The sequence below is a fragment of the Helicoverpa zea genome, chromosome 8, assembly GCF_022581195.2.
Source record: "Helicoverpa zea isolate HzStark_Cry1AcR chromosome 8, ilHelZeax1.1, whole genome shotgun sequence".
Taxonomy (NCBI): Eukaryota; Metazoa; Arthropoda; class Insecta; order Lepidoptera; family Noctuidae; genus Helicoverpa; species Helicoverpa zea.
In genome coordinates, this window is record NC_061459.1 from 8,041,295 (window position 1) to 8,067,224 (window position 25,930).

The 25,930-nt window shown below is 38.2% G+C and overlaps 3 protein-coding genes and 1 long non-coding RNA gene across 6 annotated transcripts in view; 2 read left to right on the forward strand and 2 right to left on the reverse strand.

Moving 5' to 3' along the window:
- The window catches only part of LOC124632375, a 33,281-nt gene extending 14,138 nt beyond the window's left edge, over nt 1–19,143 (forward strand). Inside the window, exons 2-3 of the long non-coding RNA XR_006984617.1 lie at nt 3,659–3,715; nt 19,061–19,143. This is a non-coding gene — a long non-coding RNA (uncharacterized LOC124632375). The remainder of the gene's footprint in view (nt 1–3,658; nt 3,716–19,060) is intronic.
- The window catches only part of LOC124632370 (eye-specific diacylglycerol kinase), a 99,573-nt gene extending 78,099 nt beyond the window's left edge, over nt 1–21,474 (reverse strand). For all 3 annotated transcript variants that reach the window (XM_047167189.1, XM_047167188.1, XM_047167190.1), the window contains exons 1-3: nt 21,370–21,474; nt 20,796–20,939; nt 18,645–19,366 (exon numbers count right to left, since the gene is read on the reverse strand). In XM_047167189.1, coding sequence (XP_047023145.1) covers nt 18,645–19,366; nt 20,796–20,939; nt 21,370–21,459 — 956 coding nt within the window. In that variant the 5' untranslated portion in view covers nt 21,460–21,474. The remainder of the gene's footprint in view (nt 1–18,644; nt 19,367–20,795; nt 20,940–21,369) is intronic.
- LOC124632373 lies at nt 321–2,727 on the forward strand. The gene is made up of 3 exons (XM_047167195.1): nt 321–763; nt 895–1,051; nt 2,020–2,727. Exons 1-3 carry the CDS (start codon nt 567–569, stop codon nt 2,641–2,643), a joined length of 978 nt encoding a protein of 325 aa, XP_047023151.1. The 5' UTR covers nt 321–566; the 3' UTR covers nt 2,644–2,727.
- LOC124632372 (putative nuclease HARBI1) lies at nt 765–3,360 on the reverse strand. The gene is made up of 2 exons (XM_047167194.1): nt 2,752–3,360; nt 765–1,896 (listed from the first exon to the last, which is right to left on the reverse strand). The coding sequence occupies exons 1-2, from the start codon at nt 3,205–3,207 to the stop codon at nt 1,120–1,122; spliced, it is 1,233 nt and encodes a 410-aa protein (XP_047023150.1). The 5' UTR covers nt 3,208–3,360; the 3' UTR covers nt 765–1,119.
- Nucleotides 21,475–25,930: the final 4,456 nt, after the last annotated feature.

Here is a 25,930-nt window from a genome sequence, read left to right on the forward strand (position 1 = left end):
TTCAGAATGGGCACTGAATGTTTTAATTTGGAAAGTTGTTGCCAAAGTGGGGTAAGTGTTGTAGCTGTCGATGTGGTAGGTACAGTTTGAGAGGCTGAGGGTACACCGCGGGCTTTATGTACTTTGCCATAGTGTACCCTCAAGCCTCGTTCACCTTTAAAAAAACGTGCCTGTGAACAGTGGGGACATCTCACTGAGGTATCCAACGATGTAAACGATGCAATTATTTATATTACGGTACAGCAGTTCCCCCCGACGCGACGTTGTGAGTGTCACAGTTATTTCGAGCGTTATAATTTTCCTGCTTTTAACTCTCATACCTAAAGGCTAGTTCGCATTAGGCTAGTAGTTTAGTCGAGTGCCGAATAATTTAGTAGCTAAATGTGTCTGAACACCAAAAATTTAGTCAAGTAGGATGGTAAGTCATTTAGTCGAGCCAATCCATTTTGTTCTATTTCTATCGGGCGAGTAGCGTCCCCCACTACTCCTCCGTGCTCACTGGCTTATCGGCTAAACAAATCTGAACCTGTTGGTTTAGTCGAGTTCATTAGTGAGTGGGCGCGAAAATGACATTTCGCTGGAGCGAAGAAACCACTTTTAAATTTGTTTCCGAATATGTTGAACACGAATGTTTGTGGAATATCAAATCCCCGAATTATAAAAACAAACAAATGAAACAATCTGCATACTTAGATTTAGAAAAAACAATGAACATACCCGGATTCGGTGAGAAGGAAATTAAGTTGAAAATTAAAAACATCAGGTTAGTGCTTTTTTTTGTTTATTTTAAGTATTTCAGAAGCATATTTATTACTATATACAATAAGCTCTTATTGTTATTAATACCTATGTTTTTAGAAGTCATCTAACCTAATGACATCCATTTCTTTTTAGATCTACCTACTCGCAGGAATTAAAAAAAATAAAGGACTCCAAAAGTTCAGGCTCTGGGACCGACACGATTTATATCCCTTCAGTGAAATGGTTCAATTTATTAGATTCATATCTAAGAAACATAACCTCAATACTCACAGAAAGTGAAAGTAATTTGGTAAGTACCTACCTATCTACACATTATTACAATACAATAATTATGTGATTATACTGTAGTGTTGCTATTTAATGTATCATTCTTGTCTGCCAAGGGACAGATCCACTTCCGACAAAATAATTTGCATATCTCTCCCGAACATCTGTAGATCTTTGGGATGACCGGTTACTTAAAGAAATAGGTAGCGGTTGAATTCCCTGAGATTGTGGCTCACTTCTCCAATTACCAGGAACGATAGTTCCTGTTTCAAAGTGTTCTGAGTCTACTGTGTATTCATACTGTTTGTTCTGTAATTTTGTTTGTCGAAGCCAATTGTGTAGAGCGCAACAAGTCTTTACTATCTTAACAACTTTCTCAGGACTATAGGGCATCGGTTTTTCAAACACTCTGAATCTGGCAGCTAATATACCGAAGGCATTTTCTACTATTCTTCTAGCCCGAGATAAACGATAATTAAAAATTTTTTGCTGTAGCGTTAATCGATTTCCTGGAAAAGGTTTTAATAAATATTCTTTCAAGGGAAATGCGTTGTCACCGACTAGGACATGACCCTCTGGTAGACCACCGTTTTCTAATTCTTGGTACAAACTACAGTTACGAAATACGCCTCCATCAGAAACCCTTCCATTACACCCAACATCTATATAAGAAAAGCAATATTTATGATCTACAACAGCCATTAAGACAATGCTGTTTGTCTCTTTGTAATTATAATATAAACTTCCTGATTCAGGGGGTGCCTTAATGACGAAATGTTTGCCGTCGATAGCTCCACAGCACCCTGGAAAATTCCACTGTTCTCGAAAACCATTTTCAATTATTTTCCATTCTGTTGTAGTAGGAATCTAAAAAGAAAAATTAATGGTCATAAATATATTTTAATTTTTATGTATTTTTTGTGTACAATGAATTATAAATAAATGAATAAATAATGCTCTTTGATACTAATAAAATTTTGGTTGTTTCAGACTTCCAATAGTTCACACACTGATGATACAGATTCTGAGCAAAATAGTACTTTAGTGGATACTTTTCGTTTACCTACACCTCCTCCACCTCCGACAAAAAAGAGAAGAATTGCCCAGCTCTCGAGCATGGTCGGCCAATTAAAAGAAATAGCTGATACTACTAATTCTACAGTCGAAGAAAATGAGTTTGAGGTCTTCGGTAAACACGTAGGCCTTCAACTGAAATCTTTGCCCTTACTATCGGCATTAGAAGCACAGGAGCACATTCAACTTCACTTAAATAGAATTCGACGTCGGCATATTTTAAACGCGTCTGATCAAAACAGAATCCCTCAAACGCCACAATCTTCGTATGCTACTGGATCACAATATAGAGGTAATAGCGATTCTTCGATATATTATAGTGACATCAGTAACTATAATCTGGGGGAGCAAGCAACTCAAAATAATTCTTCGTCTATTTTACTTAATCATACTGGACACGTTGCCGATTATCAGCTTTCCTCAAATATGCTTCCATCTAACCATTTAAACAACAATGAAACGCAGAGTGATGTTACAATTGTATCAAATGACTTAGTTTTCACAGCAATTCGGAACGCAAATGTTGATAATGAAGAGTGATGGGAGCAAACAAAATAGTTTCATTAAAAGTTATACTTAAGATGTTAAAAATTATTCTCTAATAAATAAATGTTTCATAATAAATCTGTTACGGTTATTTAGTCTTACCTTGATAAATTCCTTTAATGATTCATAGATTGCTTCACAAACTTCGATAATGAATTCAGAAATAGTTGATTTTCCGAGTCTGAATATATGTGTGAGTGTCCTTAGACTACATCCAGTAGCAAGAAAGTAAAGAACTGCTTGTAATTTTGTAATTGCAGGAATTGCACTCCTCAAAAGAGTATCTTTACGCTGAATTTGAGAGTGTATTTTCGTTAACAGAAAATTTACACAACTTTCGGACATTCTCAAAGTATTGAAGTATTCTTTGGGATCTTCCAATGCTAATTCCTTCAGAAGACAATTAGTAGCACCTAGTTTGTCTCTTCTATCAATCCATTTTCGCACCCATATTTTTTTTTTCTTTGTCTCTAAAATTTCCTCTTCCACCTCTTCTACAATAGCCATTGCGATTAGCTTAATTACTTTATTAACTTCATTACGTTGCAGCGCGTTCATCTTGCAAAACACCACACACTTGTGTACTGTACTGGACCATAATGCGAACGATTTCTGTGCAGTAGCGAGTAGTTTAGCTACTAAATTACTCGGCACTCGACTAAACTACTAGCCTAATGCGAACTAGCCTTAATGACTAGTAACTAATCTATTAATGGCGCGCATGCTAATGCATCTATTGCCGTCAGTCAATGTCTACAGATGGACCTCATCTAGACATTACATACGTAACAAGTAACTAAACAACTAGATTAATTACAAGCATCGCGCAGTAATGGAAATAGCAGCAGTCATATAGGTACTTAGTTCACCATAATTATGTTTATTTGCATATTGAGTCCTGACTCCGAACCACAACTTATCAACTTAGCCGTTTCAAATCCGATACTATACTTATTTTTCATCAAAAACAAATGAATACTAAAACTCACATTTAAAATATTACTTACAGGATTGGGCTGATGTTACCGAATTCAAACAGTGACATAAAACGAGACTGAAAATAAAGGTAAGTGATGAGAATAATAGTGGAACAAAATATGATCAAATATTGTGAAAGGGTTCGCTGATAGTCAAACAGTATATTATTTCTGCGACGAGGTTTATTTTCACTGGCCGCTCGTTTGCTCACGTGCTGTAGGCGTGTAAATTTTGCCTTCAAATAACTATAAAACGGAATTATAAGGTTATTGTTTTACGTTTTACAATGTACTGATCTTTGTGTTACAACCATAAATACAAAGGCATGGAACTCTAATAATTTTCTTAGCGAAGTTTTCTTTGACTTACAGGTATTGTGCTATTCTTTCGTCTTAATCATTTCTTTATGAAATTATCAAATACGAGAGCTGTCAAAACAACTTCCAAAACATATCTTTAAAATTCACAAAGGCTTGCCACGTAGCTTGCGCTACTGAGTAACGTTTTTGCTGACCTTTCATTACTCTGGGCAGCAGCTACACTACTCAAGTCAGGCCCCGGCTACCGGCATGTCATGCCAGAAATCCTTTTAATATTAATTTACTCTGACGCGAACTGTACGGCAGCAAGGAAATTTTAGCTAGCCATGTTTTTTTTTACAAGCAAAAAATATACCAAATGAATTTTTAATATTTCAATTTACCTTCCTGCCTCTTGAAAACGGAATGGTATTAAACGTTTTAACATAATAAAATGCTTGTTAAAAAGCATACAGCGCATTGTTTGAATCTGAAAATGTGTTAACTTAATGAGATTAATATGGAAATAAAATCTCACATATGCAAAGAGGAGTCGCTCGTTCTCCCGTTGACCCAAAATTTTACCTTATGATTAACATAAAATTCGGTCTGGGGTTTACAAACGAAAACTTTGTGTGTAATAGAACACTGACAATAACATCAACATGCCTATCGTCATAATATTTTAAAATGATAATAACATATTAATTGAACGGCAAACAAAAGCGCTTCGAATTCAATTATCACATTTGGTTCTATCAACTATTTTCGATTGGCCCATTGCCACTAACGGAAATATTCAAACAAGTTTTCCCGATGATAAACAAATTCATGTTTACATGTAACTATTAAGTAGTAAGTTATTGTTGGAAATGTATATAATCTACTATCCTTGTACCGTTGCCTCAGGGCGCTGTCAAGTACTAAAATCCGCCTACCTGGAAAAATAAATGTGAGAACGACTTGAAGAAATATTGTTCGCATAGGCGCCCGGGTATCCCCCTGCTGTGTAGATATGCGGTACATACAATAATCATAAGTAGAGGTTTACGGCCCCGCATTATTCAACCGTGGAATTTGGGCTATGTTGTGAACTATTTGCGCTGCGGTTGGCGGAGTACGTAATACGTTAGCTTATAGCACCACAGATGATCTGATTATCTACATTTAACGTATTGTAAGATTGTTACTCTGGATTATTAAGTAGCCAAAAAAAAATTACATGAAATGTAATAAAACTTGTGAAAAACATGTCAATGATCGTCCGCTGAGGCAGGGTGTATAACCATGAGAAATCAATCAAAATGTTTTATATTTAGAATAAATGATAATATAATATAAACCACAGGAGGAAAAATAAGGTAGGTTTAAAAAACGAGGAAAATAAGTGGACCTGCGTTTGACATTTATAATTTCTTGGCCAAAACTTTAAAGAGGGGATCATTTTTGGTTATTAAAACAGGATAGGAAATTATTTTGCTTTTATTTTATGGTAAGGTGGTTTTGAAACAGATATCACAATAAATAAAATAAAATATGACACTGACTCAATAAAGCCTAGTTTGAGATCAGTTGCAATTGAGATAGAAAATATAATTGTTATCAACACCTCCTGAATACCGGTATTTCTAAGAATACTCATTTCTCTTTAATTTGTAAAGAAAACACTTTTAGGCCGCCATAAATAATAAAAATGGACCAAAAATAAATGTAGCGATATAAAAACAGAATCGCCAATAACTTATTAGAACTCTCAGTTCAGTGGATCGTGTATAATCAATTTGTCGGCAGATAAACAAAATCGCCAGCCAGATTATCTGAACAGCCGCCGAATGCCCCACTATACAATGTTTATTTATAATTTTATTAAATTGTTTCCTCGGACAGATTTAGTTTTATGTGATCGTTTATTATCGTTTTATTATGGAAATATAAACAACTTTTGCTAAAGATATCTATTAAATTATTGTTCGCCTTTTATCAACAGTTTACGTTCCCACGTTATTTTCTTCCATTACAGGCTTTTGAGACTCACACAAAATACAACTCGTCGTGTGTACGCTGTGTTAAAGTTTCAATTATTACTACTTGTCGGCCTACTGGCCTATTAACCAATTTGAATTTGGAGTACTTAAAAAGAAGCATATATAAAAGTGGTTGTCTGTGATGTGTCATGTCATTGTGCTTTCATGAAAATGTATTTATAATTTTCTCCTAAATAAATATTATTGTGGATTCTATTGTGTGTTACTCTCTGAGGTGGGAAGAAGCTCCCACCAATACCTCGACTTGTACTGAAATGAAAAGTATTGAAGGAGCAATGTATGCGAAGAATAAAGGATTTAAAAAGAACTCGAACTGTAAAGAACAAAATACAAAGAGTAAATTTATATATAAATGTTATAAGTGTCATGAAGTTGGACATAAATATTCAGAATGTAAAATGAATCAAAAGAATGATAACGCGAGATGTGCAACAGAATACAACAAGGAGGACAGTATTTTTGATATTCTTTTTAATTGTACGAACTTTTCTAATAATTTACAAATTAAAAAGAATGACTGGATCCTTGATAGTGGCTGTACATCGCATTTATGTAACGATTTATATAAATTTACAGATAATTTTTGTATTTTACAGGATAAGCTGAACTTAGCATCAAATCTGTCGACGGATGTAAAGGGCAAAGGTGACGTAAGGTTGTCAGCATCAGGCAGGAGGCTTACTTTGAAGAATACCCTGTATGTACCAGATCTTCGTAGTAATTTATTATCTGTAGCGAGGATTGCAGACAATGGGTATGAAGTTCAATTTCATAAAGATAGGGCCTGTATTAATTCGTCAAACGGAAATACTGTAATGACAGCCGAACGTGTAGGAAATCTTTACGTTTTTAAGAGATTGGATGAACAAGCACATTTTATTGCTGATCCAATCGACATAGTAGAGTGGCATAGTCGCATAGGTCACTTAAATGGTAAAGATCTCTTAAAGTTGTTGAACCATTGCGGATATAATACTAAGGAGGCAGATTTACGTAAAATATCGAATTGTGATGTTTGTGCTAAGGGAAAAATGAGTTCGTTACCTTTTTCGAGATCGAGTGGTCCATGTAATGAATTATTACGTATTGTTCATTCCGATATAGTAGGTCCTTTAAAAACACAGTCAATTGGCGGAGCGAAATATTTTGTAACTTTTATTGACGACAGTACCCGTTGGTGTGAAGTATATTTACTTGGAAAGAAAAGTGCAGTGTTTAGCGCATTTAAGCTATACAAAAGTCATGCTGAAAGACTCACAGGAAAGAAAATTAAATTCCTTCAATCTGACAACGGCGGTGAATACTGCAGTCGTGAATTTGATGAATTTTTAAATCAAGAAGGCATTCAAAGAAGGCTGAGTATTTCGCGATCACCTCAAATGAACGGAGTCAGTGAACGAATGAACAGAACTTTACTTGAAATGGCTAGATGCATGTTATTATCTTCTGGTTTGTCCGTAGGATTTTGGGCGGATGCTGTTTTGACTGCGTGCTACATACGCAATCGTTGTCCAATGAGTAGTCTAAATGGTGGTATTCCATTTGAAAAATGGACTGGAACTAAAGTCGACTTATCCAACATAAGAAGTTTTGGAGCAAAAGCCTATATTTTAAACAAGACACTAACGAAAGACAAATTCGATGCTCGTGCTAAGGAGGGAGTTTTTGTCGGGTATCCGAGATGTACGAAAGGATACCGAATTTGGATACCAGGTGAACATAAAGTCGTTGAAGCTCGTGATGTTAAATTTGTTCCCAAAGAGGAACCAAAACAGTTTCATCAGAAGGTTGAACTGGAAGTTGAAGATACACATTCAAATGCGAAAAGTCCAGTTACTACTGAATTCTATACTTATTTACCTGCCACGCATGAGACATTGACAGGCGCTGGTGATCAATCCAATGAAAGAATTCATACGGATGTTGTACGTTGTGCCCCTGAGATTGATTGTCACGGCAATGGAGATGGTTGTCCTGGTGATGTACATTCAGAGGTCGAGCCAGCTAATGAGGGAAATAATACACAACAAGTTATCCTGAAAAGAGCCGCTGGAAGACCGAAACTTGTAAAGGGAGAACGTGGTCGCCCAAGAAAAGTATATAATATGGTAGAAGTTCAAGAACAAGTAACTGAACAGCATGAAGAAATGCACCCAGACTCAATGGAACCTGTAGAAGGTATACAGGGTGATATTAATCAAAATGTAGATGATGAAGAGTTTTTCTCAGCGATGGCTGAAATATCACTTGAACAGGCTTGTTACCACACTGACAGTCGTCAACTTCATTATCATTGTTCGTGCGACGGAACGCCGCCGTCGGGCGAGCCAATGGTGAGACCAGAAGTTATGCATAGACAACGCACACGCCGTGATTCGATTGGACAAGAAAAACTTTCGGCAGAAATGTCAAAATGGCCGCGCCCAATTTGCTCTCTCCTCGGCACGTCTCAATTAAAATATTATAAATGTGTAAGTACGCTTAATATCGCAGTGATTTCCAAAAAAGTTCAAGTCATAACGCCGTCGCAACATAAAAAGTGGACCTTCTTCGTCGGATCGTACGCGAAAGAACAATAATTACGAAGTGTTGTATGGACGCACGTGGTGTGGTGGCTTGGCGTAACTTGTGCTGCGAAGTGAGACGTGCCAACTTATCCTATTCCTTTTGCATTTAATTCCTATCCCTTTTCCAATCTGATTTTCGGTTCTTCTTCCATTGTGTTTATAAAATTTTCGCATGTCAAGCTTGCACGGTGTGGGGTGATGTGCATACGCTTCAGCTCGCCCGCTGGAACGCCTGTTAGCTAAGTAACCGCTGGAAACCGTGAGTACCGAATACATTTATTTATCAAGCTAAAATGGAATCATCAGATAAAATGGATAAAATGCTAAAAGATTTAAAAAAGAAGCGTGCATCTACAAGATGTCGGCTTACTAATTTCAAAAAATATGTATCTTCGTTTCAAAACGTGAACTTGTCATTTCAACAGCAAGAAGAGCTAAAATTACGCGTCACAGGTGCTCAAAATATCTTGTTAGATTTTAATGAAGTTCAAGGTAAGATAGAAGATATCTGTTCTGAGTCAGAAATTGACATGCAGCTCGAATCGCGCGAAGAGTTTGAGCAAGAATACTACAGGGTTCTTGCCCTTGTCAGAAGCATGGCAGGCTCTGATGAGGGATCTCTGCAAGATTTGCCGAGTAACAGTACTGCTAAAATAAAGTTACCAACCATCACAATTCCTAACTTTGATGGAGCTTATGAGCAGTGGCTAGAGTTCAGGGACACATTTTTGTCACTAGTTCACAACTGTCGCAGTATAACACAAATTCAAAAGTTTCACTACCTGAAATCCGCACTTAAAGGAAGCGCTAAAGCTGTAATAGAATCATTGGAGTTCTCCGCTGACAATTATAACATTGCATGGGAATTGTTAATCAATAGGTTTGATAATACTAGGCAATTGGTTCACAATCATGTAAAGTCCATGTTCACAATTCAAGCATTAACAAAAGAATCTCCGGTGTTATTAAGAAAACTAATTGACAATATTTTGAAAAATCTCCGTGCATTAAAACTATTAGGTGAACCAACTGAGCACTGGGATACATTAATTATATATATTGTAGTTTCCAAATTAGACCCCATCACGGAGCGTGACTGGGAGGAACATAGAATTAATTTAAACACTGGTAATAATTCAAAGTCAATAATTAAATTGGAAGATTTATTACAGTTTCTTAGGAATAAAGCTGAAATATTAGAGACTCTCATAGTATCACATAGCAAAATAAATGCAACCAGTGGATTTGAAAATAAAAAACAAACAAATAATATTTCCACATCTAAAGTTCATTGTAATGTAGTTACTAATAAATCTAACAATAAATCACAATCTAAGTCTACAAAGTTCTATAAAAATTGTTTAATGTGTAATGAAAAACACCCTTTGTATTCTTGTCAAAGTTTTCTTGATTTAAGTGCGGAAGATAGATTAAAAATAATTAAAGACAAGAATTTGTGTATAAACTGTATGCGTTCTGGCCATTCTGTAGGTACTTGTGTCTTTGGTCCATGTAGAAAGTGCGACAAAAAACACAATTCATTAATTTGTGAGGTTGCTAACTGTAAGGATAAAAGGTCAATGACATCTAGTGAGCAATCAGCTGTTAGCAATTCAGAGCTTGACACTAGTAATATAACACATAGTAACTCCTTACAAGTACACAATATTCAGGCGGGCTGTAACAATGTGACTAAAGTTGTCTTACTATCAACTGCCATTGTCGATGTACGTGGCCAATCGGGTGAATACCATAAAGCGCGCGTTATACTGGATAGCGGAAGTGAACGTTCATTTGTTTCGCAATTTTTCATAAAGAAATTAAAACCTAAAATTATACAGTCCACTCAAAATATACATGGTGTCGGAAACTTAATAACACAGTGTTCGCAATCCTGTACTATTGAGTTTCGGTCACGAAATGGAAGTTTCACTTCGCGTGTTCAGTGTTTAATTCTCCCGCAAATATCATCAAAGTTACCTACAACAACTTTGAATATAAATCATTTCAGTATACCGGACAATATCACTTTAGCTGATCCAAAGTTTTACGATAGTCAACAGATAGATATGTTGATAGGTGCGGATTTGTTTTGGGAGGTTATTTGTGAAGGTAAAATGCGACTTATAAACGGTCCTTACCTTCAGAATACAAAGTTAGGTTGGGTCGTGTCTGGTTCAATTCAATGTTTAAATAATCCACCTGTTAAAAATGTTTCATGTAATTTTACACAGTCATCAATATCTGATGATGATTGTTCATTAGATCAATCTTTACGCAAATTTTGGGAAATAGAGGAGGTGACCGTGAATAATAATAATATCGGCACCGACGAGGAACTCGCATGCGAAGAGCATTTTACCAAAACAACAAAGCGACTTACTGACGGGCGCTTCTGTGTGCGAGTGCCGTTCAAGCGTTCGCCTGATTGCTTGGGCGACACTCGTACTCAGGCCGAAAACCGGTTTTATTCGTTAGAAAAGAAATTACTACGTAATGCCAAGTATAAACAAATGTATAGTGATTTCATACACGAATACATTGACTTAGGTCACATGAGTCTTGTTCAAACGTATAGTACACCGCATTATTTTTTACCTCACCACGGAGTGTTTCGTGAAAACGCTACTACTACTAAATTGCGTGTCGTTTTTGATGCCGGAATGGTGTCGAGTTCAGGTATTTCTTTAAATCAAATACAGATGGTTGGTTCCGCCATTCAAGGTGATTTAATTTCAATTTTACTTAAATTTCGCGAAAATAAATACGTGGCCTGTGCGGACGTCGAAAAAATGTACCGCCAGGTCTTAATAGACAATAATCAACGTGATTTGCAGCTTATCGTGTGGCGCGACGATCCGTCAGAACCGTTGAAAATATATAAATTAAATACCGTAACTTATGGTACCGCGTCGGCACCATTTCTTAGTTGTCGATGTTTAAAACAATTAGCCGAAGACTGCGAGCTTCCGTATGTTGCAGAGACGATTAAAAATAACTTTTACGTAGATGACTTAATTTGCGGATCGAACAATATCCATGATTTAAACGCAATTTGCGAGGGCACTAGTCACGTGTTACAGTCTGCATGTTTTATTTTACGTAAATGGGTTTTTAACTTTGACCGCGCGAACCCTAATGATGTGCAGAATGTTACTAAGCGACTCGCAACTGGCGATAACACTCAGAACAAAACTTTAGGTATTGGTTGGAATAATGCGTCGGACGAATTGAACTACTATTCGCAAATAAAATCAGACTCAATTATTATTAGTAAACGCATTATTTTATCGCACGCAGCCCAGATTTTTGATCCGTTAGGGTTAATAAGCCCGTTTATAACAATAGCCAAGACATTGTTACAAAAATGTTGGTTATTAAAACTAGATTGGGACGAACCTGTTCCTAGTGACGTAGCTTATATCTGGAACCGGTTTACTAGCAACTTATCTTCGCTTGGCAATCTACGTATACCGCGATATGTTATGTGTTGTGACCCAATACATACTGAACTACATATATTTACTGACGCCTCGCAGGTAGCGTATGGTGCCTGTGTTTACGTCCGCACTATTAATAGTGAATCTGTCGTTACGGTGCGCTTGTTATGCGCTAAGGGTAAGGTCGCACCTACAAAACCCACAACTATACCTAGGTTGGAGTTGTGTGGCGCTTTATTAGGAGCGCGATTATATTCCAAAGTCATTGGCTCTCTACGTTCTACAGTCAATAATGTCGTTTTCTGGACTGATTCCACCGTTGTTCTAGGATGGTTAGGTATGCCTCCTAATTTACTAAAAACATACGTCCAGAATAGAACGGCAGAGATCCATGACCTAACCAAGGAGCACCCATGGAGACATGTCTCTGGCAAAGATAATCCTGCGGACTTAGTGTCGCGAGGAGTATACTTAGATACACTTAGTTCTTCATCATTATGGTGGGATGGCCCACAATTTTTACACAATATAGACTTTGAAATAAAAAATATATCAAGTAATAATAACGTAAATTGCAACTCAGAGTTGCCCGAGTTAAAGTCTAATGTTCTTTGTCACATAGTTAATCAGTCAATTGATGACAGTTTATTTCCATTTTCCAAGTTTTCTCAATATTCAAGATTGAAGCGTTCTGCTGCTTATTTATTTCGATTTATTTATAATACGCGCAATAGAAATAATAGGCGAACGGGCTTATTAACCGTCACGGAGCTCGAATATGCGGAACTTGCTTTGGCTAAATTGAGTCAACAAGAATCTTTTCCCGATGTTTGCGAGTCGCTTAGTAACAAAAGGGTTATAAAGAAAAATGCGCAATTGCTTAAGTTAAATTTATTTCTTGACAAAAACAATTTGATAAGAGTAGGTGGACGAATACAAAATTCCGAAAATTTTAATTTTAACAAAAAACATCCAATTTTATTATCTGCGAAACATTGGTTTACCGTGCTCCTCTTTCGGCATGAACATCTCCGTACCATGCATGCTGCGCCTCAGCTATTGTTATTTACAATAAGGGAATCTTGGTGGCCGGTCGCCGGTCGCAATCTCGCAAAATGTGTAGTGCACAAATGCGTGAAGTGTGCTCGTTTACGCGCGACCACGGTTACTCCGATCATGGGTAATTTGCCTCAAGAACGTCTCGACCCTGGTTATCCATTTATACGGTGCGGCGTGGATTATGCGGGACCGGTGTTCACGTTGAACCGTAAGGGTAGAGGAGCAAGGGTTCAAAAATCCTACATTTGTTTATTTATATGCTTCGTTACGCGTGCTGTCCATCTGGAACTTGTAAGCGATCTCTCATCCGATGCTTACATGTTGGCTCTCAAGCGGTTTATCTCGCGGCGTGGTAAACCGATTGAGATCTTTTCTGACAATGGCAAGAACTTTGTAGGTTTAATGAACGAATTTTCAAAATTCTTAAATGATTGTTCTGATGATATTAAAGAATACGCAACTTCGCAGACTATTAAATTTAAAATGATTCCATTTTATGCTAGCCACTTTGGAGGCTTATGGGAAGCTGGCGTTAAGAGTTGTAAGCATCACCTCCGTCGTGTAGTTGGCAATGCACATCTCACGTTTGAAGAGTACACTACGGTTTTAACGCAAATTGAAGCTATTTTAAACTCACGTCCTTTAACTCCCATGTCCACCGATCCTCTTGACCTTTTCCCCCTTACTCCTGCTCATTTTTTGGTTGGCCGTCCACTGACTGCGCCTGTGCCTGCCGACGTCCACGATGTTCCTGAACACCGACTCACCCGATATCAGAGGGTTGAGCAAATACGGCAGCACTTTTGGAGGCGTTGGTCCAAAGAATATGTGTCAGAGCTGCAGACCAGGAGCAAGTGGCAGGAACATAAAAATGACCTAAAAGAGAACACGCTTGTCCTTCTTAAGGATGATAATCTGCCACCGTTGAAGTGGAGCTTAGGAAGAATACTGAAAACCTACCCTGGGAAGGACGGTATATCTCGTGTTGCCGATATACGCAAACAAGACGGCGTAGTAAGGCGGGCATTTTCCAAGATCTGCCCGCTTCCTCTAACCGACAATTAATACTACAAATCAAGCCAAGGAGAGAGGCGTCATTCAACTTTGAAACCTGACGCTTTCAAGGCCGGGAGTATGTTACCACACTGACAGTCGTCAACTTCATTATCATTGTTCGTGCGACGGAACGCCGCCGTCGGGCGAGCCAATGGTGAGACCAGAAGTTATGCATAGACAACGCACACGCCGTGATTCGATTGGACAAGAAAAACTTTCGGCAGAAATGTCAAGATGGCCGCGGCCAATTTGCTCTCTCCTCGGCACGTCTCAATTAAAATATTATAAATGTGTAAGTACGCTTAATATCGCAGTGATTTCCAAAAAAGTTCAAGTCATAACGCCGTCGCAACAAGGCTTTATCAAGCAATGAGAGTGAAAAATGGCAAGAAGCAATTTTATCTGAGATCAAAAGTTTAGTGAAGAACGAAACCTGGGATATTGTTAAGAAACCAAAAGATCGAGAGATTGTGGGCTGTCGCTATATCTTGACAACTAAACTGAATGTCGATATGACAACAAAGAAGAAAGCTCGTCTAGTAGCAAGGGGTTATAGTCAACGTTATGGTGTAGATTATCACCAAACTTATGCCCCAGTAGCGAGACTTGAAACTATCAGACTTTTAATGGCATTAGCGGTAGAATTGAATTTAGAAGTCCATCAACTAGATATCAATACTGCTTATTTAAACGGCAAAATCGACGAAAAGGTATATATGCAGATACCGAAGATGTTAGAAGAAAACCTTCATACGCTGATTCAGAGAGAGGGAGAGGGCTCAGAAATTGGAAAGCGTGCTAATAAGATATTAGTGGATCTTCAAACTGGAGGAGATGCCTGTCTCTTAAAGCGTTCATTGTATGGTTTAAAGCAAGCGGGACGACAGTGGTATATTAGATTAGATGAAACACTTCGTCGAATGAATCTGAAACCAAGCAAAAATGAACCGTGTCTATATTATCAGCGGAGGAAGGATGGAACAGTTTTGATAGTTGTTATATATGTTGATGACATTTTAGTTGCTTGTGATGATCTTACTTTGATACAAGAATTTAAGAAGAAATTAGCTGATGATTTTGAGTTAAAGGATTTTGGACCAGCCAAATATTGTTTGGGTATAGAGATAGTGAAGGAAGACGGTGTAATAAGTCTATCACAGCGTAAATATATCCAAGACACATTAAAGAAGTTTGGAATGACGGACTGCAAAACCGTATCGACACCTTTTGAGGTGGGACTAAATTTTGCAGCTCCAAAGCGTCACGAAGAATACAAGGAAAAGGAACCGTGGCCATATCGCGAACTTTTAGGAACATTGATGTATTTGAGTGTTGCCACAAGGCCTGACATTGCGAATACAGTTTCAAAGTTAGCTCAATTTGCAACTTGTCCAAATCATACTCATTGGATTTCCGCTAAACGAGTTCTTCGATATCTAAAGAAGACTATTGACTACCGATTAACATTTAGAAAAACAGGAAAGTCGTTAACGGGTTACTCAGACGCTGATTGGGGTAACTCATTAATTGATCGGAAATCATACTCTGGTTACGCTTTTATATTAGGAGGAGCTACAATTTCATGGCGATCGCAAAAGCAAAGATCAGTGGCTACATCCTCAACCGAGGCTGAGTATATAAGTCTTAGTGAAGCTATGAAAGAGGCTCTTTACCTCAGTAGTTTGTTGAAAGAAATAGGTCTGTTAAACTTATCAAAAACTACGATGTATGCTGACAACCAGGGGGCGATATATATTGCAAACGATACCGGCTACCATGCCCGTAGCAAACATATAGATATAAGGTATCATTTTATTAGGGATGTATTGAAGGGTGATGTTGTAGAGTTGAAGCATCTGCCGACAGATTTGATGTTAGCCGATGTATTAACTAAAGCTTTACCCGCGATTAAACACTATAAGTGTACTTCAGGCTTGGGGCTAGTATAGTAAAATTGAGGGGGCGTGTTAAAGTTTCAATTATTACTACTTGTCGGCCTACTGGCCTATTAACCAATTTGAATTTGGAGTACTTAAAAAGAAGCATATATAAAAGTGGTTGTCTGTGATGTGTCATGTCATTGTGCTTTCATGAAAATGTATTTATAATTTTCTCCTAAATAAATATTATTGTGGATTCTATTGTGTGTTACTCTCTGAGGTGGGAAGAAGCTCCCACCAATACGCTGAAGTTAAAGCACAGCCATAAATTGACCGTAACGTCCGCGTAATCTATAGTCGAACCAACCTTTATATCAACACCCTTTTACATCTTTTTTACGAGATTAAGTATAACAATTTATAGCTCAATTAAGTTGCCAAAACATTTTGATGAAAGCAGATACTTACCGCCTTACCACAAAAACTTTTAAACGTCAGTTTATGCCTTGTCTAAAAAAATGTCAAATTATGACGTTGACATATGGTTCATTTTGCAGCCAAAGGACAATGCTATTCTTTGTATGGAAGTTGGGCTCAAGAGTTGCCCACAGCAGCTGCATAGTGTATTATGTTCCATAGGCTTATAATAGGTCCCAGACCGAAATATTTCGAAATCTATCCCAGGAGTCCTGAGAAAAACTGGTTTGACTCTTATTCAATATTACGAAAAATATGCTTACAAACTCTTAACTATTCCACTTTTATTACCTTAATTGAAATGCATTATAATATTAATCGACAAATACGAGGTGTTGAACGAGATTTTTTTTTTTTACCGACTTCAAAAAATGGAGGAGTTTTTCATCTCGTTTGTATTCTTTTTACGTTTGTACGTGCATAACTCCGTCGTTTACCAACCGATTTAAACAATCATTTTATTGTTTGAAAGGATTTCCTTTCCAAATGGTTCCTTTGTTATTGGGTCCGGGGTCTGGTGATAGAAACCTTAAAACAATAGGGAACTGTCGGAAATTGTAAGCACACATTGAATAAAAACTTGTCATTCGGGTATATATTTCCAACACCACAAAACTGTGGAGGACCTGACGATGGAGACGACAGTGAGACGAGGGAACTCCTCAACGGTATCTATTTACTACCTCGTGTTCGAGCTTATTTTATTCGTCTTGATAAGATTTTTCCATTGCCATTACGAATATTAATTGCATGACGCTACACGAATTTAGGACTGATTGTGGTAGATAGAGAATGAAAAGCAAGAGAAACAACAATTACCTTTAAACGTCTATTTCTGTTTTTTTATCCTGTTAACAGTGAAACCACTAACTACCTGAATGTTATTTCAAGAAAAGAGGTTGTTAGGTTTGTTGCTGCTTAAAACGGCTTGCTAACAATGGCTGGCTAACATTAGAACCGGTTTTTTCTCGGGACCTCTGGGATCGATTTCTAAAATATTTGGATTTCGTATTAACAGTGAAGTAAAGAACCTATTCTAACCATTCCCACTACTGGGCAAATGGCTTGGGCTTTATAAAGTGACTGTTCAAGTTTAACATTAGAACCGGTTTTTCTCGGGACCTCTGGGACCGATTTCTAAAATATTTTGATTTCGTATTAACAGTGAAGTAAAGAACCTATTCTAACCATTCCCACTACTGGGCAAACGGCTTGGGCTTTATAAATTGACTGATCAAGTTTAACATTAGAACCGGTTTTTCTCGGGACCTCTGGGACCGATTTCCAAAATATTTGGATTTCGTGTTAACAGTGCAGTAAAGAACCTATTTCGACCACTTTCACTACTGGGCAAAAGGCTTAGGCTTTGTTAAGAGACTATCTATGGAGAACATTTGAACCGGTTTTTCTCGGGACCTCTGGGACCGATTTCAAAAACATTTGGATTCCGCGTGAAGAGTGAAGTAAAGAACCTATTCTAACCATTCCCACTACTGGGCAAACGGCTTGGGCTTTATAAATTGACTGATCAAGTTTAACATTAGAACCGGTTTTTCTCGGGACCTCTGGGACCGATTTCCAAAATATTTGGATTTCGTGTTAACAGTGCAGTAAAGAACCTATTTCGACCACTTTCACTACTGGGCAAAAGGCTTAGGCTTTGTTAAGAGACTATCTATGGAGAACATTTGAACCGGTTTTTCTCGGGACCTCTGGGACCGATTTCAAAAACATTTGGATTCCGCGTGAAGAGTGAAGTAAGGAACCTATTCTAACCATTCCCACTACTGGGCAAATGGCTTGGGCTTTATAAAGTGACTGTTCAAGTTTAACATTAGAACCGGTTTTTCTCGGGACCTCTGGGACCGATTTCAAAAATATTTGGATTTCGTGTTCAGAGTGCACTATGGAACCAGCTGGAACTACTCCCACTGCTGGGCAAACTTTGAGCCCAGACCCTGGCATTGTCCTTTTTATTAGACAAGTGTAAAACAGGGTTTAAAGTTTTTGTAGTAAGGCCATTCATGTTTTAAAAGTTTTTCGCTGATTGAATATTTTTGTTTGTTTACGTAGCTTGTACCTGTAGAAGGTAGGTATTGACAAAACGAAAATAAAAATAACAGAAAAAGTGTTTTATTTTAATATATGTAGTTATCGAAAATTCGTCAGTAGGTAATTTACTAAAATAACTTACCTGCACTCTGCTTGAGGCACTGATTGAGGCACAGGTTCTTCTTGCTTCTGCTGATTCGAAGTCGTCGTCACTTGAGCCGAAGTTAAGGCCAAAGCTTTATACCGCGATTGCTCGGCCGTAGGCAACACTATATCAACCGATCTCGATCTGAGTCCACTGCCGGGAACCGTAAGAGAGTTCCCGGTACCATTTAACTCCTCAGCTCGACCACCAGAAACTTTTGAAAAACACGAATCAACCGATGCGGCGCGGTCACGTTTTAGTTCAGGAACTGCCAGATAAATGTCGTGCACGAGCGAGTCTTTCGCAGCGAAAGCTGCTTCTTCTTCAGAAGCACGAACATTTTCAAGCGAACTGCCCGTAGGTTCAACAAAAAACGCTTCTTGTCTTGATATGGAACGCCTTCGTTGTGGTAGTATGGGCGGTTCGTCTACAGGCGGCTGTAGCTCGAAGGACGGCGCCCCCGGGGTCGGCGGCGGCGAGTGCACCGGTGGCGGCGGGAATGTTCGTGGTGGCGGCGGCGGAGCGAGCAGCACTTGGGGCACGTCCACTTCGCTCTCGTCTTCTTCGTCGTCGTCCTCTGCAGAGGAAGAAGCGAGAGCGCGCTCGGGCGTGACGCGCTCCTCGCTGCGGCGCGCGAGCCACGTCTCCATGTGTCGGCAATGCACGCATGGTGGCGGCGTGCCCTTCCCGGACCGACGGCGAGACCATAGACGCGGTACCTGCCGCAAAACATTCAACACATTACATACTATTTTATTAACACAAAGAAAACAATGCTTCAACCATTATTGTGTTTGATTTTATCTGCTCCACTGATTTAATATTCCCTCTGTAGTTGGTAAACGTTCGTTTTATTTGTAAATTAAACAATTTAATTTATTTACTGCAAACGTGAATATACACACTTTCAATTACAAAGCAGATAAATGGTTTACCTACCACAGAGAAAAGTTTAATTTGTAGCTTGAATGCTTTTCAATTAGTATATATAGGTCCGTTCAGGGACGGACCCAACCCTCAAAAAAGTTTACAATCAGTACCAATGCTGTAAGTTTCACTTGGTGACATTAAATAACGTAGGATGTAATACAACAACATGTAATAAATTATGTTGTAAAATATTTTTTATTTTCCTTCTTTCTTCAAAAATATAAAAGGTCTGAGGTAACTAGAGCTAGAGAATCATCTCACGGTTTTTATTTTTTTAAGCGAACTAATTTATTTCTTTGAATAATTAACACCATTAATAAGACACGTTCTTTCTGCCAACCCCAACAACTAAGGGTTCATTAAAAACTGGACGTGCTGTCTTTTACAGAACTAGATTATTTCTTTGTTCCCACAGCATTATTTTTACTAAAGTACCTGCTTTTCAACCTTTTCAAAAAAAAGGTTTGTAGCAGTACCGCAATGAGGTCGCCAATTAACAGTTTCATTCTTTACACCATCTCTAAAGCCTATATCATCACAACAAGTACGGAACGTTGGAGAGAAAAAAATGCAATTATAACTGTACACCAAGTGGCATTCACTCAGTAAATGAGTACCTAAATAAAGTTTTTTAATTAAACCTTTTCATCCTTAAACAAAATCTTGCACCAAATTCATTCAGTGAACCCGTAACTTTTGCTGAAGGCATAAACTGCGACAAGTAAATTAGCAAGATAACGTACCGTAAACTAAATTAAGTCCTAGCCTTTGCCTTGACAATTACGGAGGAGAGAAACCTTGTTTATTCCTATTTAACTCAAAAGATTGCTTGGTTAAGGGTTCTTTATAAAGCAGGAGAGTTCCACAAAAAAAGATTGGCTTTCCTGTCTTCACTATGCATCTGAGCATCATGTATTTTTAAGTTGAAGAATACAGGCAATGAAAAGGGAATGTCCTAAAAAATATTAAGCAAAACGCGATTAAATTAGAGAAAATTCTGATCGTTTCGGCTATACACAAAATAATCTTTTTGGGGTAATTTGTGATTTTTTAAAGAAACTATAGAATATATCTTGAATTAAACTGCCATCGATGAAGATTTGCCAACGAGAACGAGAAGAAGATTCTTACGTTTTGAAATTCCCTGTTCTCTGCCTATATAACCTTCAGTTATTATACCGCAGTACTTAATATCTAAATAATACATGGTGACCTTACCTCAAGATAAGTGCCCGAGTCATCAGATCCGGCCGAGTCGAAGGATCGGCTGCGGGCGCCAGGCTGAGGTACTGACAGCAAAACACTCGCGCCCGAGCCTCTTACTGCTTCCAATTGGATCTCATCAAATGACGCGGACCGGACCTGCCAATACATAGCTAATTTAGCAATATGAGTTATTTTAGAAATAGGTTTAAAATATTTAAAAAGAAGTATCCCTTTATATCAGAAAATAAATAACATCGTAACGACATAGTGGTCTCCTCTGGAGCAGCGTTTGGACGACTTTATATTCTGGATATCGAGAGTATCTTCTAACACACTGTCTGTCTCCGCTTAAATGATATTAGATATACATTATGTTTTTTTTTTTAATAATTTATGGCTGTGAAATTTTCCATAGTGCTATCTTAAACTTGTAGAATCATCCAAATTAAACTGGTAACTAAAGATATACTTCGTTACAGCCTTTTTATCGTCCCACTACTGGGCACAGGCCTCCACTCACACAAAGAAGGAGAGAAAAGATATACTTAACAGTATTAAAAACTGAAATAAGTATTGAGTGTGTTACCTGCTTGGGCACTTCGAGGCTACTTTGCGTCTTCATGTCGGCGGGCGTGGGCGTACGAGATCGTTTGAAGGTGGTGCGCAGGCGCTGCATGGCGGCCGGGGCGGGCTGCGCGCGCGCTCCTCATGTCGCGGGCCCGCCCCGCCGCCCTCGCCCGCACCCCGCCGCAACGCGCTCTCACCACCTCTGTACGTCAAACTTGTTAGACAAAATGCTTACAAAACAAATGAATATGTAGACAATGCTGCCACTGTGACTGTTAAAAGTAAACAAAGGTAGACATAAGATGTTATCGCGGCCCTGGTACATAAAGGGCCTACGAACGAACATGATGGGCTTTACTCAGTAAGAGTCTGACACTCCCCGACGCTGCTAAACCACAGCGGGAGGAGTCATTTGATGATTTCCCATCAAAAAAAGGTAATCATAAGACTGCTGCAGACCTTTCTAATCACTATGCCATTCACGCGATAATGTTCCTTACTTTCTTGCTTTTATTAAGTGAGGGAAAACCTATTGTAAGTACCTACATCACAACATCCAGCAAAATCAATACAGTACTCGTAGGTAACGTATATCAGATGACACCGTAGAGAGAGTCAAAAGAATCGGATTTCCTACGTAAGTAGGATTACCTTCAATAGGACAGGGCGAAGCGAAAGCTTACAAACTGAAATAACCCCGTGTTTTTTTCAAAACGTGTAGCACTTTTATAAACTAGATGTCATTTTAGAAAAAAAACATTTCATATCCGAACTAATTCATCAGTGTAAAGTAAACAAATACCAAGCATCCTCTTAATTGTGAAGAGAATTTAATTACGAGAACATAATTCTCCATAGTAATAATAGACAGGATTATGAAGCGAAGTGTTTTTCTGTTTTTCCCGAAGATTCCACCAGAACCTCGTCTCGATTCCAAGAAACTTGTTTGTTTTGCACACGTACAGGCTTAGACAAATGAAAAAAAAAGGGTTCTAGAATCTTCGTTGTACGTACTTACTACATATATACGTCTATATCAATTTTCGCAGCGGATCAATTCAGTAGCCAGAGTGATGCCTATCGAATGGCATTCAATCTGAATTGTTCTCAATAGGGAGTGCGCCACGTCTTTCAATTTGAATCGCATTGGAAACTCGTCGTCACGTGTACTGTCTAAATTGAATACGGATTTGAATCGAATGATTTTAAATCCAAAATTAATCTCGCATTGACGGGATTAAATTAAAACGTGAAATATTTTGCGTAAAATTTGCAATGGAACAAAGGAAATGTAAACCACAAACGAGGCGGCGAACTTATCCAATATATTCTATAATATTCTCATTGCGGGTAAATATCGATGCTCTTTCATTTCTCTACTATTTCTCGTGACTACGTCGAATTGGTTTCAAGCAAAACATTGAACGTCTTCATTAATCTGTAAATAATTATACACGCCCCTGTTTATATACGAAAATTAATTTAGATTGGAAATATAACACCGTAGAGGCAAGTTTAAAGCAAAGATATCATCTATACATCTAAGTAGATATATTAAATAAATTATCTCCCATTAAATAAAACAGAATGTTAATGGATTAAACCACAAAGGAGTGTTCCCGTCTGTTCATTTAACACGACTAATTGCGTGGTGCGATATCATTAAGTATCATTATCGAGTATTTATGTCTGTAGTATGCGTATCTATGTATGTTTCAATTTATTATTTATTTTTTCGCTCATCAAAAACCTCTTTGAATGAAAACTCTCATACAATAATGAAAATGGTGACCTAAAAGCTCCTAATAGCATTTGAGTTCATCACAACTCCATTAAGATTAGAATTCGAAATAACCAATCATAATGTACTTACTAGTTGGATTAATAATGATTAAATCAGGAACTTTGTTAAACGCGTTAACTCGGTACATGCATAGCTTTGATGGGATTACGGTAAAAGCAAGGCTTAACTGTATTGCACCACTGGCGAACACCGCGACAGTAAGATACAAGCTTCTAAAGTCTGCAAATGCTTAAGGTAGAGGCTTATTTGCACTTCCTAATATATTACGTGTTGCTTAACTTGTTTTTAGCCTTTTTCCTGCAATATTTTTAACAAACCTAATAATTGTTTATTTTATTTCACCATGTAGTGAAATGTCATGACATCATCTTGAGTTGATGGCATTACGCCTAACACGCACTGCATACATCGTTACGTAGAGCGCGCATATTGCCACGAACTTTATTGCAGGCGCTAAGATATATGTGTTAGTCAAGTTGAAATATGGAGGACTTACGTGCTTATCCCTTGTGATAATAGTAGCCGGGGGCGTCACAGAAAAATATATTAAACGTAGGTACCGTCCGCGGTTCTGGTGAAATGTTGTTAAAATTCGTCGCTATCCCTTTATTCTGCCTTACATTCCTTTTTGCCCATTTCGTTATTTGCATCTGAAGAAACATCTACATTTTATACAAGGAAATAACAATACAAAAGGAACACGAACCAATCGCTTTTGAAAGCGATTGTATCTACATCTCAGTGTCCCCGGGTAACCAATGTACCTACCTAAAGCCACAGAAGAAAATGAATGGATCTTTATGGTGGCCACATTTTTGAGCTTTTGAGTCCTGAAGCAGAAACAAAAATCTGGTCACCGCCTATGAACGTTTACGTTATAAGAGGCAAATGTTGTAAACCAGAGCTCATTCACAAAGATCTGTACTACAAACAACTGTTACGAATCTATATTTATTATCCAAAGGATATCCTCTCCCGGCGATACTTGTAGCCGAGGGGCCTTTTATCACAAAGCCGCACTAATACCGATATCTACCGAATTCATGAAACCTCAGCTTCGAGTAACAGGCGGAACAGTTATTTGTGTGATTTCAATTCTATAATTAGTCGTCTATGGTGTGGAAAAATCTCTCGTTAAACTGTTCGATTCCAGTCACGTCTAGTAATAACCATTGCATTTAAACGACATTAGTCCGTTGAGTAGTTTAGGTCAAACGTTCTTACGTCCCTACTCTTACTTTACAATATGAGGTATATAGCTACCTTTATAATATAACAAAGATATATTTATGTTTTAACCCACGTGACTTTTAGTCAAACCCCTAGTTTGTGTTCCCTCAGCGGAAAGAGGATCACCAGTTTGAGCCAGTAAATCGGTAAATTTATTGATCCTTCAAAAGGTTTCCACTTACCGAACCCTCGACCTCTTGTTTCACTACACCACCTGTTGTTTATTTTCGATCAAGATAGCTGTAAAACAGAGCCGGCTTGGTTTTGAGACGACAGAGAAACTTACAATAAGTAATTGGGCAGCAAAAACTTCCAAACCATTTTCAAGGAGCCAATTTTTTTTTATCGTTGTTTTTTCTTTAATCTTAGATCTTTCTTTTCATTTTACCTTGTCGTTTTATCATTGCTGACAACTGTTTAACAGAACCTATACCAAGCATATTTTAATTGTTAAGGGTGAGTATTTCCTGCCTGAGCCATGTTACCATGTAGGTACTAAGTATAGTTGCTAGCGCAAGGATCCCCGAGGAGGTTGGAAACTACTTAGCTTACCTCCTCAGGGATCACACTGTGATGTTATTTATGTGTGTAATTATGCATGGGTGTGCATACGTAACCGTGTCGGTAACTTAATGCCTCACGAGCTCCGAAATACCTCTCGGCACCACTATTATTTATGTTGTGGCTATTACATGAACCTTATTTACCTACAGGAAATTACAACTTCATCTTACTGCTATGCCTTTTTACACGGGTAGGTACCTATTTATGTAAATCATCAAATCCATTACACGATATCTTTTATTTATTGTTAAAATGTAAAATGTTTTTTTCTAATAATTCCAAGCTGAATAGCATTTTAAAACAGGCTCACAGTCTCATTATAGAATAACTGTTTCCAATATTAAATTCGACTAATACATTTTTAAATTATGAATGAATAATAGCGTATTATGAAATAATATTTGATTACTACGTTCACAGCCAGTACCTACCTAATACGCTTAGGTTTTTATTATGCTAATTTTTATTGTACTTTCGCACACATTTCGGGGTTTTTCTTTCGTTTTCTTTATCCAGATGACAAGAATATTATTGTACTATGTAACACGACAGATCGCCTTCAAAGATTTAGGAGAACCTAGATTCCAAAACCTAAGGAATAAACTAAAGCTTGTGGCACATTATAGCAGCACCGCAACAGCACGGCTGCAGCACGGCGTCGCCTCGAATTAAGACTACGGCTAGCTGCCAGCGCGCCAACCACGCGCTGTCCGCTCGCCGTCGGCGCGCCGGCCGCACGCCGGCCGCGAGGTGTAAGCTTGCTGTCACCGCAAACTCAATATTATTTTAAGACGATTATGATTGTGATTGATGTTATGATCGAACACGACGTTGATTGACGATTGACGTTGTTTCGCTGCCGGCTCGGAGTCAGCGCGCAATTAGCACGCCGTCGGCGCGCTGTACCCATGAGGACCGCTCGCGGGCGGCGAGTCGACTTGTGTGGAAGCGGCAAGCACGCTGACTGCTCGCCGTTGGCTTT